The following is a 16,436-nucleotide window of genomic DNA, read 5'->3' on the forward strand; positions in this document are numbered from 1 at the left end:
CGAAACCCTAGCATAAATTCTCTTCCATGCACTCTCTTGACCACTGTGACTCCTGTTGGTTTGTTCTTCACGCTGCTGTAATGCTTAATAATCTGACTAGAGAAATCACTTACATCTGTTGGCTGCGACAGCCATCCCAAAGATCCTAAAAATCACAAGACACACCCTGGAATCATGGAACTGGCTAAAAACACATTTCCAAAACAATAAACAAAAAAAAATCCCATTTGTATCTGCCACTGTTCTTAATGCATACTGCAGAAAAGCAAACTAAAATAAAACCAACCATTCAAAATGTGATGTTGACTACGAAAATGGATATGATATGGAGATCAAAAAAATCTTCCCTTTTCTTTTTCTAGAGGATTTGTCAATCTCGGTGATTTTCACAGGCTCCTGAAATAACTGTCATTTTCAGATGTCACTTGCAGCTAAAGATGACTGATGTGACCTTCTTCAGATCCTTTTTAATTAGTTAGAAACACTGATTTTTCAAAAGATAAGCATTTCCCCTTCTTTCTCTCGGGCTCTAAGCCTTTTTTAGCACATGCAAAGTCACCTGGGGGGAAGAGCAGGAGATAGAATCATCAAGGAATACCTACCACATCAACATTCACATCTGTAGAATTAAATAAGAAAGAAACAGTTCTGTAGTCAAACCAGTACCTGTGAAAATGGCACTATAAAACTTAACATGTCAGATTTTAAATAGCCAGTGATATACACCATGTATTTAGAAGTAGGATTTATCCATTGCTCAGAGGGGATAAAAGCATTAGTCCTCTGCTAGCAGTAAACCACTAGTAGCAAGTATCCGCTCAATAGAGGTCAACAGCAACTGAAATACATATAAATTTTGAAAGCGTAATTAACCCAAACAGACAGCACTATTTTCTTTTATCAGTTTTAAAAAAGCAGAAGAGAAGGTTTTATACTTATATGTTTTCATTTGCATTTATTCCACAAGGCCAATATATAATATTTATATGAAAAATAAAAGTATTGTTTCACATGTGTTGTACTGAAGTTCCCAGGTCAGGACATGGTCTTGGTTGTACAAGGCACTGTATACACACATATCAAAAAGAGAGCACCTACCCGTTTAAAAGCCTATAACCAAAGCAGTTGAAGAGGACTTGCAAAAGTAGTCAACTGAAATAACCGAAAGGAGTAATAAAACAGGTAATAGAAAAATGCTTGCCCCAGGGTATAAGCCTTTCAAACTGCAACACAGAATGTTACATGCCTAAATAATATTTATCCTTTACTTATTACTAAAGGTCCCTGCTGTTTACTGAAGTAACAGCTGATCTGGAAAAATCCAAGTTATTCACCTACAAGAAAGTGGCAAAACACTCTACCTGACAAGAAATCTTCAAGTTGCAGGGTGTTAGCATAGATTTTCTCAGGCAGCTTCCATCTAAATCACACAAGTTCTAGCAAAGTCAACTGACCTGTGCACAACAAGGATTAGTGATGGAACAAAGTCAGTTATTTTCTGTTAGGTCCATTTCTTCTCTTTAAAGCTTTTTGCTATGGTATCTTGTCACAAATACCTGAAGTGTTTTCCAACAAAGTACAGGTGCATGATCAGCCTCTCTCATGTATGGGTACAGGGAGTTCTTGCAATTTGTTGGATACCAAGCTGGTCTTATTTTAAATTTCCTGTAGTGGAGAACCATCTAGTGAAGTTCTCAGTTGCCAGGAGAGTTTTGACATTTCCCCTCCCTCTCCAATCTGCATCTTTCTTTCCTCCTACTGCTTTCTTCTATTTGGTTTGATATCTAATAGCAGACTTCCATTAAGTATAATTGCTACTAGTTAGGCTTTGGAATGTTGCACTTACCATTATCACATTATTAGCACATGAGCATTTTGTTCTCTAGTCATAATTTATGTCTATCTTCATCCATTCTCCATACCTTTTCTGGTGGCCCAACCTGTATGCATGCTTTCTTCTTCCTGCTTTTGAGTTCCCTCATATTCCTTCCCATGGGTCCAGCCCTTTACAACAGATGTGTCGTCTCACTGCCTAATGCATCATTTTGCTTCTTGCCTTAACTTATCAACGGTCTAGGCTATGCTTCCAAAGATGCCACATTGGTTTTGTGCCACACTGCCCAGGCTTCTCACGTGAATTCCATGAGAATTCCACGAACACTACGTCAGCTAGGAATTTGCCTGTGTAAAGCATCAGTTAATTGCTTATTCCACGCTCTGAACCAGGGAGCTCAGCTGCACAGCATGGGTACAGTTTATCACCTACAAAACATACAGAGCACATTTGAGGAACTTTTTAAAGATAGCCTTCTCCAACATAACTACAGAGAACTGCCATAGAGCAGTTCTTCCAGCCATCCTAATTTCAGATCTGAAGGTTTGAGTGGAAGAACATCTTTCTCCCTTATTTACAAACCCTTTACAGCAAAACAGGAACTATAACACTCAGGACACCAATCCTTCAAGCTTTCTGTTCATTTCGCTATTCATACTGTAACTTGACTACAAAATCAAACCATGAATTACATGACACAGTACTGTGCTGGACTTGACTACTGCATATTCATCACCAGATTTTTGTTTTGCATTAAGGTTAGGCGATCAGCTCTTAATGCACAGATATTTTTTTTTTCCAGGAAAAGTTATACTTTAATTCAATGTCAATTATCAAGATGCCAACTGGTTTTATGTAGTAAGCTCCGATTTTTTTAATCTGAATTTGCTGAAGAGTAGGAAAAAGTGAGAAAGTATATGAACAGCAGTGCCTAAGCTTTGCTATGCTAACAGCATTAGGATGACAAAAATCCTCCTGTAATTCACTGTCTTGGCCTATTTCACACTCTTAGTGGATTTAACACGAAGGAAAAAAATAACCCTATTCAAAGTCCAATTATATTTCTTATTTTGCAACAAATAGAAATACTGTACAAAAAATAATCCTTACCTGCTCTGTTTTAAATTTTTGTCAACTAGCATCTGCTACTGCACACACATTATAGCCGTTTGCTACTGTTAATAAACCTAAAAGCATCCACATTTGCTTCCTTCTTGAATACACGACACTTGTGCAGCCCCAACAGGTATATTTCAATTTAACACCCTCTCACTGGAGCTACGCAGGCGGTGTGCCCCACCGCGTGGCTGAAATTGGTACGTACCACAACAGCAGTCCTCATTGTTTTATCTCCCATCAGGGAAGAGTTTCAAACTTGGAATTACCTCGTCTTCTCAGATGCTACGCGGTCTACTTGCATACAGCTAGCAAGAGAAAAGAATTACGCAGTAACCACTTGACCACTGTAACAAACATGTTTTTAAGCTCTATCACACTTGTTCAGCTAGTGAGCTAAGAACTACTCTCTTTCATTGGGTTTAAGCCTCATGTAACCGGCAACAATTTCTGCACTTCTGACTGGCAGATGATGTGCCTCAAACAGCTTTTATACATAATCTTTGAAGAATTACTGTACTCATCTGCTACAATTTGAAATAGGTTTTATAACTACACATCAGTTTAGGTATTCCAGTAAAACAAAACATCCAAACCCAAATAAGAAATAAAAAGTACTAGATCCAGAATCAAAAAGCAACAAATAATGCCAAAAAATGCAGGCAGGGGTTTCTTGTTTATTATGACCCACCTTTTTACTTATAAATGGAACAAACCTCTCCAGATTGAGCTCTTTCTCTAAATACTTGCATTGCAAACCCAACCCAAGATCTAGAAATTTTAACCTTTTTATGATGTAATCCATTGAAAAAGCCTGACAGGAAAGTTAACTTTCTTTTATGTTCTCAGTATAAGCAAAACACACATCACTTCCCTCCAACACCATTTTCAAAAGTCACCAAAATGCAAAAAAGTCACCAGCAAGTTACCACTGTTTTTGTGTTGTCAAAAGCATATAAAGTAGCAGCAACAGGAGTTACTATTAGAACTGGGAAATCAGAGCGTGGTACCAGCTCATGCAAGCTAACTCTTAACCTGAAAAAGAAGTTCAAAGCAAACAAGAACCATTTGTATTAGTCACTTAATTTGCTATCTTTAGCTTAACGCTTTGTGCGGAGACTTAAACAGCTATGTCAAGAAAGATTCTGATGCTTCATAGTATAATCGGCAATTTTGTCACTTAGACAATCAAACAGGGAAGACACTGGTTAAAGTTTTCTTCTTAGATGTTATTGATCACAACATTTACAGCTTCCTGTTTATGACTCTCTGCTTCACACTTACAGTTTTCATTTTAGCTGCCCTTTTCAGTTTTTATTAATAAAGTGTCAACATGGAAATAAGCAACTGTGAGTAAACAGAGCTCACTGCCTCCTAGTAACCTGAACTATACTGATGGAATTCGATTTTGAATGCTTGCATTAAAACTATGACTTCAGAGATAGTGGATCAAACATTAAAACTTTTGCTAATGTTATATAAAATACTAAATTCTGTTTATAACCTTATTTGGGGAAACTTGTCCTCATTTTTCAATTTTTTTTTCTCCTCAAGCAAGTAGTAGAAATATGGCATTCTGATTCTTTTAATCACAGAATTCCAGGACCACAGCAAGACAAACATAAACTACGACTACCCAAAATAAAATAACAACTTATTTCTACACTGAACTAGTGCCCCAATATGAACATCAGCCCATTTCAGTAATGCAGCTTGTAGAACACTGGAATTCTGGGGAAGTGTCATTCACTCATTGACCAACCTGTTAACTTCGTGAACTAGAATAGTTCACACAATCCAAATAAAAGCATTTGCCTTGTACCCTCAAATCCGTAACCTAAGATGATTTAGGCTCTGTGCTAGAGCCTTAGTATAAATAACATGCCTTATGTTTCAACATTCCTACAATTATCCAATAACTAGATATATAAAGCGGCTATGATTTGGCTTATCAGCAAGTCACACTAAGTCTGTTAAACAGGTTATCGTATTAAGCCTTCCTCTCACACATAAAATTCTTCCAAGTTTAACTTCACATTATTTGTCAGGCAGCCAAGTGAGCTCTAAACCAGAAAGAGGAATCAGTCTTTTTTTGCTCTCTTTGCTGGAAAGGCAACAGCTCCCACCACAAGGTCAGTTACAAACAAGCCAGAGGGCAATGAAGATTCAGAATCACTACAGCTGTTTCCAGTGTTATGGCCTGGGTGTTGTCAGGAAAAGCTACTGGCCTAGGACAGGGTAGTCATTCACATTCTCCCAATGTGCATACCCAGCTGAAAATGTTTCCCCATTTTGGCCACCTCCAAAGATGATCCGAAGTGTTACAGGACACACACAAGGAAGAACTCCTTCATAGGATACTCATTAGCAGCTTGTGCTAGGAAAAAGCAGATTCTTAAAGGCAAACTTTTCAGCTCAGCACAAAAATACATACACACACAAAACCAGCCTATAAATTAATGCACCCATGCAAAAAAAAAAAAAATCAAAGCAGAAGACTTAGCTTTTCAGTTACCTGTAAGCTATTGCTATCAATCCCACTTTAAGAGGGCCCAATCAACTATCACCAAAACTCAGGTGAGAGAAAGTGACTAGTACTACCAATCCAGTCAGGAAAGCAACTAGCTCAAATCAAACCATGTATTTCTGGTTTAGGAAAGTAAAGGCAGAACAATTTGTCTCAGCACTGTTTTCTCCACTAGCTTAGACTGACTGTATTAGCAACACAGAACCATCTCCAAAGGAAAGAAAGACATTTTGTTGTACTGTAACTTGCAGGCATAAGAGGGGCAGAGTTCAACCTTCTTGGCATACAGATTTCCAGTTGTTGTAAAGGAACGTTCTCCAATGTTTCCAAAAAAGATTCTCTGTTGATACCCTGAGAGATCCAAGAGCAACCCTAGCTTTCCCAAGGAGGCCTTTAACACTCCTTCATTTAAAGGTTCAGAGAGAAGTAGCAAAACATTTCCTCTGACAATTTCTTGAACTAATGCTTTTGCCTTACCTATTTTGCACATACACTAGTTCTCCAAGCACTCTTCTAATACAACCCTCTGGGCTTGGACACTTAAAAACTCACAGCTTTATCATGGAACTAGTAACAGTACATGGCCCAGCACATCATCCTGCCCTTGAAAGTTAAAGCTGAGTATGGTCTGTAACAAGTTAGTAAAAACCAACCTGAAACCAGATTTTAGTGTGGGAAAACTCACCAAATGTTGTGTAGGGAACACAAGAACTCCTACAATTAATCAGTCAAGCAAGTAGAACAAAGTAGGTATTGCAAAGAAGGACTTCAGTCTTGTCAATTCAGTCCCAATAATTGTAGAGCTCCAATACAGACTGATGCGACTATTTAGTACAGAGGTTCTTAGAACACAAGTTTTATTTCCCTCATCACTTGACTAAATGGGTAAAATAAAATTTTACCTAACTACTGAAAAAACTTCTAAGAAGTGTTCTAGTTAAGGAACTTCAACTGAGGAATCAGCACATGCATATTAAGGCTACCTGCATTATTTATAATCAACAATTAACAGGGACTAAATGTGACAAACCAAGTATAATGCTGCAACAAGTGGACTTAATTCCACTCCCAAAACATTTCAAGTCGAAGAGATTACTTTACAGCAGGACTAGTATTACTGCCTACTTCAGAGATGAGTTTTTGTGGAAGTAACACCCAGGTTACTTGTCTTTAAACATCTATGAGCTTTGCTTTGTATAACTGCTATTTCACTTTTCATAGATCTTTTCAGCTGTTTTATAGGAATTCATACTAAGGCTAGCACTTGTGTGCAGCAGCTGAGTTGTAAAGATGACACATACACACACCATGAAACAAAATGAACTTCAGTGCTGCTGGTTTTTCTTCTTAAGGCATATCAGTACTGCACAACTACTGAAGTTTCTAAATCAATTTATGTTTTGGTTTTTTTAAGCAATGTGTTTTCAGAAGTGAGACAGCTTGAAGACAAAAAAGCTACCACACCTAATAAAGCAGCAGCAGATAGTCAAGCTAGCAGTATTAACCAAGATATGCACAGGTAAATTAGTAAACGCTACAAGCAAGACCCTACAATATGAAGTTAAGGCAAGATGATGCATCAAGAAGATTCAATGGAATATTAAGTGGGAGTTTGTCCTTTTACAAACTAAGTGTATGACATTCCCTATTTTCACTAATGAGTTTCAGGTCCTAAATACTACAACTCAGCTTCTCTTTGACTAGCTATAAAAAAACAAACCAAAACCTACAGAACTCCAATTTGCACTACTTAAAAATCATTCCAACAGTATTGCAGCAGTAATAATCATAGTCCACATTTTTTGCTACCATGTACCAGAATAGTTGAACAGTTAAATATTCAAGTAGGAGTTATGTACACAAACATCCAAGTTAAAAGGAATAAATGAAATGCTCCACTTTATTAAGAAACCAAAAATACAAAACTGAAGAGTTCAAGGCTTCATGTACTCAAACACTACTGAAAAATGGTATCTTATAGTTTTGTTTACCAGCGGTACTAATATTGACCAAGATTAATCTCTACAAGATAGTGTTAAAAGTTGACCTTCTCCACCATTTGTGCTGTAATAAGCTAGAGTTTCAAATTAAGAACTTGGTGCAGTTACAGTAAAGTCTAGATATTTATATAAATGTGGTTTTAGTTAATATGCTGTTTTGTAGCCAAGAGCTTTTTAGCTCAAACTACAGCTGTTTTCTAGTTAGTGAATTTTAAGATGCTTAGAGTTTGTTTTATCAGCTATAGCTCTACTGAATGATGTTCCATGCAAAGATACAGGTTTTAAGTCACCTAACAGACCTCGATGCCATTTTTTTCTGGCTACTAAAAATACAGAGCTCTGTGAAGGCATATTGTAGAACATACTAAAAATTAGAGTTGAGAGACTGTATCTAATGGTAGCATATGCAGGCTGAACTACACACTTTTCTCTCAAGACACCCTGCAGACCAAACACTCCCATTTGCATGGGAATGTTGATCCAATCACACTTACCAGTCAAGTGTTCCCTGCTTTCATTTTACCTGGCAGTTAGTTCAGCTTTCCTCAGGTGCTTTAATTATATGCTTCAGGAAATCAAGGGAAGGTTAAGCGTTAGCTCTGATTTAGCAAGAGGAGCATAACATGAGAAGCAGGAGGGAAAAGGAGAACAGAGAATGAGAAATGCAGTAAACAACCAAGTATTAGCATCAATGGAAGAACAGAAGACACTTTCAAGAGTTTTCTTAACAATGCATGAAGGTTCACTTGCTTAGAGATACTTGAAATACAACTTTATTATCTAAACAAAAAAGAATGGGAATGACAGAAACAAGATTTACCACTTAACACTCTGATGTGACTGCAGCAGTCTTATATTTGAAACTCAAAAGGGGAAGTAATTGCAGTCCAAAAAACAGCTAAATATGCAGGTCCAAAATATGAAGTTTTTTGTTTTATTTTTTCTTTCCGTTTTGTTTTTTTTTTGTTTTTTTTCCTTTCCGTTTTGTTTGTTTTTTGGTTTGTTTTTTTTAAACTGCCACATTCACTCCGAAGCCCATTCATCTCTTTCAGCATCCCAAAGATTAAGCACATGTTCTGCTCAGCTAGATAATAAAGTGGCAAACACGCTGCACCACTGACATCACAGGACAGTTGCCTATAAAACTAGACTTCTGACGCTGGGCTCCAGCTTCATCCCTCACAGGTCGTCATCTTCATCTGGCAGTGCAGTGGTTTGAGCAATCTGGAACAGAGAAGTTACACTTAAGAACTGCTCTTCAGTTATTTGCCCCAGCAGTCCAAACACTAGTTACCAGGCAATCATTTGACCTTTGTGCCCTTTCTCACTCACCTGTAAGTCTTGCTCATACTGTGCTGCCAGTGCTGGGTCCATAACAACTTCAGGTGGTGCAAGAGCAGGCATGGCAACAAACTCCAAGTTAGGATCTCCAATTAGCTTTCTAGCAAGCCAGAGGAAAGGCTTCTCAAAGTTGTAGTTACTCTTAGCTGAAATGTCATAATACTGCAAAAAAGTACAAATTATACATTATTTTTTTAAAAAAAGACACGCCTAACTGATATTTAGGGCATACCAAGATTAACACGCACATAATCAGCTCTACTTTTACCTTAGTATTCTTTTTGACCACATGACTTCTGTTTATGCTCTCAGAAACAGTTATGATCTAGAGTGTCTAGAAACATACAGTTTCAGGCAGATATGCAGAAATTGATAATTGAAAAGGTATCCAATCTGATCAAAGATGGAACTTTCAGGAGGCAACAGTGCATCTATCTTTTTCCTGTGACTTGATTTACTTTAGTCTCACATCTGTGTCATCTGATGATATTTGAGCAGTAAAAGCCAAACGCACACAAGCTCTTTAAGAACTTATCATGGCTTCTGCTCAAGACCTGTGATGATCATCTTTAACATCATCACTTCCCCCTTCCCTGAAGTTAGGTTCAAGCAGCCAACAGGATGCGAAGTTGAAATATTATAGCCTGTAGTGACAAAGCCAGAACACTCCATTACTGCATAGAACCCAACTGCAGTCAGCAGACCCAACAAATTTGATTCCTACAAACTCATGCCAACATACCTGGAGATTCTTCTTCCTGTGGAAGACAATGGATTTTGCCTTGACTTTTCTGTCCTTAATATCCACTTTGTTGCCACACAACACTATGGGGATGTTTTCACATACTCGTACCAGATCTCTGTGCCAATTAGGTACATTCTTGTAAGTAACTCTTGATGTTACATCGAACATTATGATGGCACACTGAGCTGCAAGAAAAGCATTGTCAAGAGTTATCAGGAGAGTGAGCACTTGCTTATACGATGGGAGAGAGAAGAGATACACATAGAAATCCCACGTGAGGGTTAAGCGTCTGCATTAACTTCTCCCTCTCGGCTTCCCAGTTCTGAAAGCCCACATTTTGTTAACAAGTTCAATGTACAAGTCCACAGAACTGGGTCCACAACCACATAATCTCACATCTTTAGCACCCAATCTTAAATACCAGCTAGTTTTATCAATGCAACTGTCCCACTGAGTAGCATGGTGTTGCATGGCATGAAAATATACAAGGATTAATTACAAAAGTCAACTTTGATTTACACAAGTACTTGAGAGAAATTAGTTAACAACTATTTAACTAATCTCAGACCTCCTATTGAGGCTTTCAGGTAGGTTGAGTGCTTGTAGCCCACGTCTCAGGATGCCCCTGCCCAGAACAGTTTGGCCAAGCTGAAGTACAGGACGCTATCAGTACTTCTTTAGAAAGACAACTAGACTCTGGTATGGAGATGCACAACTTCATCATCGCATCTGAAATTTTACAGTTTGTGCGTTCCAAGTCCTTGCCTCAGCACAGTATGTTAATACAAATATAAATTTGTACTAACTGAAGCACATACTTTCACCTCTTAACCACTGGATTTCAACAGCAGTTATCTTGTCATTTAAGGTGCACCATTACTCTTCATTAACATTGAAGCCTGCAATACCATACTGAAACATGATCTTAGAATATTCCTACATCAGCGCAAGTTGCCTAACAAATGAAATTATATCTACATGAAGAGTTTGAAGACCCAGAAACAAGCTCATCACTGAAAACCACACTGATAGCTTTCAGAGGGGCCAACATGAATAGAACAAAAGACTGCACCGTAAGAGCTACAGAACACTCCCACATATACACACATCTTACCTTGGATGTAATAACCATCTCGCAGACCACCAAATTTCTCTTGGCCAGCTGTGTCCCATACATTAAATTTAATAGGGCCTCTGTTAGTATGGAACACCAGGGGATGAACTTCAACACCCAGCGTTGCTATAGAAATAAGAAAAAGCAGTGCATTTAGCAGGTCATGAACTGCACTTCTAATTGTAACATATTAGGTATCAAATGTTTCTTCAGACATACCTACATACTTCTTTTCAAATTCACCAGTCAAATGACGTTTTACAAATGTTGTTTTACCAGTGCCACCATCACCAACCAGGACAAGCTGTTGACAGATAAAGGCAAAAAAGTCAGAGCAATACACTTCTAGAGACATTTATTGACTGTTTTAGTGTAAATACTAGTTATTAGTACAAAGACCTGAGTCCTGCAAGATGCTGTAAACAAAAAGGCAGAATTTGCCATGAAGTACTCACTGTACTGGGACCCAATTTGTTAAGCGACTTACCTAGTTCCTGTAGCTGAAAACTATTAATGTACTGTGAATATGGTTCTACTAAACTACAAGTGACTGAATTAAGAATATTAGGGGTTTTCAACCTGAATGTGACCGTATTTAGAGAGGAACCCATTTAAGCACCCAAATTGGGGAAAACCACCATAATCTTACAACTGAACACACACACACCCCCCAAAAAACCCCACAAAACAAAAAATCTCAAACAACTCCACTACTAACAACTGGAATATTCAAGTCAAGTATTGTACTAAACTCAAGTAACAACCTTTCATGAAGCAGATAATAAAAAACCCACCCACACAAAACACCAGAAAATTCTGTTCTGAAACATTTTAAGTTTTCTTCCCTAAACAATTAATACACAGCAGAAAACAGACTATTCTAACTCAGTCTAAGCACATTTTGCTGTGAACATCACTTCTGAAATTTAAAAATCCTTCTATAGGAAAAGCATCACTAAAATTTATTACACTAAACTACAAGTAGCATCATCTTGACTCAGTGCAACAGGATCTTTTTGTACAAGTTATATGCTATACTACAGTAAACTAACTGCACTGTTAAGGAAAAAACAGCACTTCCAAACCAAACCTACCATCCACGCTGGCACTCGAGAGTCGCTTGTGCTACTTTTCTGCTGAAGAAGGAAAAAAGAAAAAAGAACGACCAAACCACTCCCTTACCTTAAACTGCACTTGGGGCTCTCCTTGGGCGGCCATGCTGGGTCTGCAGGGGAAATGGAAGCATGTGAGCTCACAACAGGCGAGCTGATTCAAGGCCCAGCCGGAAGGGGCCGGGCGCCGTTTTCAGTTCCCAAATCGCCTCCGAAGGCGCGTGCTCTGCGCGCCAGTCAGCACCGCCGGCGAAGCGGCCGAGGCTCAGCCCACGCCGCCGCTCCCCCCTCTCCGGCATTACGGCGCGCGTGGTCCCGGGCCCATTCATGGGGCAGGAAGCGCCTCCACGTCTCCCCACATGCGGCGGGAGTGCGCGCGGTAATGGCGGCGGCACCTCCCCGCCCACCCCTGAAGCTCCGTAACGGTAGGCTGCCGCCGCACCCCTTTGGCTTTCGGGCTCGAAAAAGGAGGGACTGAGCCGCGGCCTCCGAAGGAGACCTCAGCGAAAGCCGACCGCAGCCTCGCTCCACAGAAAGTCCTCTCCCGCCCGCCCAGAATCAGTATCCCACCCCTCACGGGAATCTACCTTCCGACCGGGAGAGCCCAGAGCGAGTCCTCCGGGGCTCCTGAGCGGAGTCTTCCCCTGGTCGGGCCTCAGCCTCCCCTCAGCCCCCACCAACGGCCTAACGCGCTCTCCCCGCCATGAGCCACCATGACTGAGCAGCTCGCGCCACCTCCCCTCCCCCCCCGCGACTCGGGCCGTTGGAGGCCCCACTTCATTTCTCCTCCTAGATTTTGCCCGCCCTTTATCCGGGACGGAGCAGAGCGCAGCTCCTACCCTTCCACCTCTCCCATTCTGAGGGATGGGGGGAGAAGGGACGCCACACAAGTCAGGTACCACAGCTGCAACACTCACTCAGGCCCAACCTCGCCTCACTGCAACCCAACCCATCTCCTATCCCCGCTCCTAGGCGGTAGCTAACGGTGACCGCCATCCCCACCACTCACGCTCTTTAAAGCGGCCACGCTTCCTCCCAGCCGCTCCCAGAAGGAAAATGAGGACGTCCCGACCCCGTTACCTTTCCCGAGGGTTCTCTCCGCGTCGCTCCCTTCAGTGACTGGGCGCTGGGAAGATGGCGGAAGCGCGGTTCAAATACCCGGAGAGCGACGCCGCGCGGCCACAGGGAGGGGGAGGGGCCGGCCCTCACGTGGTAAAGGGCGGGCGGGAGGGAGCCGCGCGCGCGGCTGTTGGGAGGTCGTGCGGCCGCGGGCGCCGGCCCTGAGGGGGCCGGTCCTCCGAGCCCTGGACGGGGCGGGCAGCGCGGTCCTGCCCCTCCACGGGTGGCAGCGGCCTGGCGAGATTTACCCCGTTTGATAAAAGCGAGTGGGGGAGCGGTGCGGCTGTGGTGTGGGCAGGAGGGCGCGCACGCACGCACGGACCGGTCCCGGCAGGTTTCCAGCCCGCTGAAGTGCCTTCCGCCCGGCACCAGCCCGCTGTGTCCTGCGGCTGTTAGAGAGGGGCCTGAACCGGGGTTCTAAGCAGCACCTTCTGCTGTAATGCCCGAAGTTTGGTGGTGAGGGTTGAGGCAGAGGCTCCACGCCAGCCTGAGCTGCTCGGGGAACTCGGCAGTCGCCCTGTTTGAGCACTAAAATCCCATCAGAAAGTCTTCTGGGGCGTGGGAGGAACCAGAGAGCTGACGATACTCTCCCTGCGGACAAAGTTTTTAAATTGCGTGTAGTTACTTAGAAAACCTATTAAACTGCCTCCAGAACGGTTTAATAAAGTGGTCTTTAAAAACAGGGGAGAATTTAATTGAACAGCTTTCAGGTAAAAACGGCTGCGTTCAAAAGGACTTTCCTTAAATGTACTTTACGACTGTTATTTTCAGCCCTTCATATGAACTGATCTGCATTTGCTAGAGAGGGAGTTAATGAAAATAAAAGTTGTTTTGTAAGCCCTGGGTTTAGAATAGTTCTCTAAGCTCCCAAGTCCAAACTTCAGTGGAAGAAAGTTGTTAAAAAACTGACTTTCAAAGAACATAAGTGTTTTACATAGGTCTGTAAATATCAAGCTCATGGGTTCCCACTGATTTTTAAGGTCTGTGTTTTTTTTACTCTAGTATACTTAAACAACTTTTATGTGGTCTGCATCATGTTTCTTGGTGCACCCCATAATCTAGAATAAGTAAATGATTTTTTAAGTATCTCTGGATTGAGTTAACATAGAAAATATTTAATGGCAGGTGATATATACAAACATAGCTTATTTCTTGTTCATTTCCTACAGAGATGGAGGCAATGTATACAGGAAGTCTTACAAGAGTGGTTGCACTCTGCTGTAATTTTTGCTTATTTGATAGTCTAATGCCAATCCAAATGTTGCATAAGGTTTTCTTTGTTGGAAAAATCACTGGCTTGTTGAACTTGCTTTCCCTTTCTTGAACGAGTTGGGTTTGTGGGTTATTTAGCATTTTTGCTGATCGCCTCTAGGTGTCAGGCAGGATATTTTTCAGAATACATAACTCATCTTAATTTTTTTCTCGGGACAATGCTATCTTTATAAAACCCTTGTGAATTCCACCTCTCTTCTTGACAAATAGGCATGCGTTTATAAATTAGAACCCATAAAGCCACAGTAGTGGAGTTTGGCTGTTTTTAAGAATATGAACACTTCCAGGAAAAACACAATCTGTAACTATGTAAAGAACACTCAATGTGCTTTAGAAACTTCTCAATATAGTTACAAATTTGTTAGTAAACTATTTTTTTTCCTGCGAGCAAAATGGTAATACTGTCTGATACTTTAATTTGGAATAATGAAAACAGATTTCTAATTAAAAAGTCCCCTATCATAGCATTTGAGCTCCTGGAAAATACTTATTTCGTTGTTACGAAGATAAATTACTATGTGGAATCTAGTTTTTATCTTTTGTTTTATCATCATGTATAAGTAAGTGTTCAGTTCAGAGGATCCAGAAAACATCTGCTCCAGATAACCCCATTCAGCAGAGGCAACAAAACACTTCCAAGCACTCATCAGCAGTGTTAGATCTCTATCTAAAAGATTAGAGTCCATAAGATATCACTAGGTAATCAGCAGAATAATTACTTTCAAAAAATCTTTACATTTCCTATATCTTGACTCAGGTCATCTGGGAACAAACTTTGCAACTCACTGAAGCAGATAAAAGCACTAAGTAAAAGGCAGCCCTTCCTAAGTAAGGGTCTAAAGATGCAAATGAGGAATGGTACAAAAGGTGGTACTGGAGATAAACAGAGTCACAGGGCTAAACAGCATGTTTGAATACAACTGCTACGTTAGTAGGAAGCAAAATCATTTTGTAAACTGTAAAAGAAGGCAACAAGATATGCAGGCAAGCAATGAAAAGGAACATAATTGTACTTCCCAGTTAAAGCAGTGATTGTGGAAATGTCTCTGGAATGTGAGCTCAGGCAGAAATGGAAGTCTGCAGGCTGGTGTTCAAGGCGACAGGAAATTACACTAAAAGGGTTGAAGAGGAAATTAGTCACTTTCAGCATGGATAGGTAAAACAGATCATAGAGTAGTAAAATTCAATCAAAATATGTATTCAAAAGACAAACTAATCATTTTTTCACCAAGTAAAACACGCCTGACTAGGTTTTGTTAAGAGACTGCGCTCTTGGAAGATAAGCATTTACAAGGTCAATGATGAAGGGCAGATGTAGATACAAATTTTTTCAGGAAAACAAAAATTCATCAATTTACTGTCATTAAAGCGGCTTACATTGCTAATTCAGGATCCTTAAATTCCTGATCCAGCACTGGAATAAAATTCTTTAAATACATGAGGAAAATTATGCATCGGATTGTTATGTTCAGTATCCAGAACTAACATTTTTAGAATTTACAGTTGCTGAACATGTAGTCTAGAAGATAAAGTCTATATGTGATAGAACTGAGATACTAATAATTACAGGTAATTGACTATAGTCTGAAGTAGTACTTTTTAAGCAGGCATGTAAGAACACAATACCAGTGAGGATTTTCTGCCTTCCACAGTATGCGCATGCTCTATTTCCTAGAAACTCCCAAGCCTTTAAGACATTCCTGGAATTGTACAGATTTAGGACTTTGGCAAAGTTTTGGTGTTTTACTAGAGCCCTAAGCATCACTAACAGGCAACGTGTGTCAACACATTTTAGTTGAAGAGCAAGTTGATGGGTCACCTTCTGCTCCATGGAATGGGAGTGTGCAGCTTTCTCTTAATCTGCAGTCATGACAGGGATCACTCTTAGCTCTTCTGTGGGTGAACAGCGGACTGCAAACCATAGCTTAATACGATGAAAGGGCAAAGGCAGGCATCTGTGGCCTGCCATGAGCGAAGTGTCAGCAAAGCCAGGACGCAGCCTGTACGCTTTTTGGACTCAACATGAATTACCTGAAGTCCGACTGCAGCCTACCCACATCACGTACCAGAAGAGAATGAAATAAAGTTCAGCTGAATTTACAACTCTTTCTCTCGTGACAGCCTCCCAAAACCGTGTGTATTGTAACCTCCTGTTGGGGCATGCCTAGCAGCACCGCTTCCTTGGGACGGGTACCTGAGGAACCGTTCAGACCCCTCAGCACACGGAGCACTTCTCTCTTTGGAAGCGCCCCTCTT

At 40.7% G+C, this 16,436-nt stretch overlaps 1 protein-coding gene across 2 annotated transcripts; it reads right to left on the minus strand.

The window, feature by feature from the left end:
* Positions 1 to 8,227: 8,227 nt before the first annotated feature.
* Positions 8,228 to 12,984, minus strand: RAN (RAN, member RAS oncogene family). Of its 2 annotated transcripts, none has more exons than XM_059827616.1 (7): positions 12,870 to 12,984; positions 11,860 to 11,902; positions 10,897 to 10,981; positions 10,678 to 10,803; positions 9,561 to 9,748; positions 8,810 to 8,980; positions 8,228 to 8,701 (listed from the first exon to the last, which is right to left on the minus strand). In XM_059827616.1, exons 2-7 carry the CDS (start codon positions 11,893 to 11,895, stop codon positions 8,657 to 8,659), a joined length of 651 nt encoding a protein of 216 aa, XP_059683599.1. In that variant the 5' UTR covers positions 11,896 to 11,902; positions 12,870 to 12,984; the 3' UTR covers positions 8,228 to 8,656. The 2 variants fall into 2 exon arrangements, with proteins under 2 accessions (XP_059683599.1, XP_059683600.1); XM_059827617.1 differs by lacking the exon at positions 12,870 to 12,984 and adding an exon at positions 12,799 to 12,816.
* Positions 12,985 to 16,436: the final 3,452 nt, after the last annotated feature.

Source organism: Gavia stellata, chromosome 21 (assembly GCF_030936135.1).
Source record: "Gavia stellata isolate bGavSte3 chromosome 21, bGavSte3.hap2, whole genome shotgun sequence".
Lineage (NCBI taxonomy): Eukaryota > Metazoa > Chordata > Aves > Gaviiformes > Gaviidae > Gavia > Gavia stellata.

Excerpts from the sequence above, each read along its gene's own strand:
- RAN (XM_059827616.1), bottom strand. The coding sequence starts at position 11,895 with ATGGCCGCCCAAGGAGAGCCCCAAGTGCAGTTTAAG. Across the intron at positions 10,804-10,896 it reads ATTTGAAAAGAAGTATGTAG|CAACGCTGGGTGTTGAAGTT; the intron begins GTATGTCTGAAG and ends TTATTTCTATAG. Across the intron at positions 9,749-10,677 it reads AGATGGTTATTACATCCAAG|CTCAGTGTGCCATCATAATG; the intron begins GTAAGATGTGTG and ends CTTTTCTTGCAG.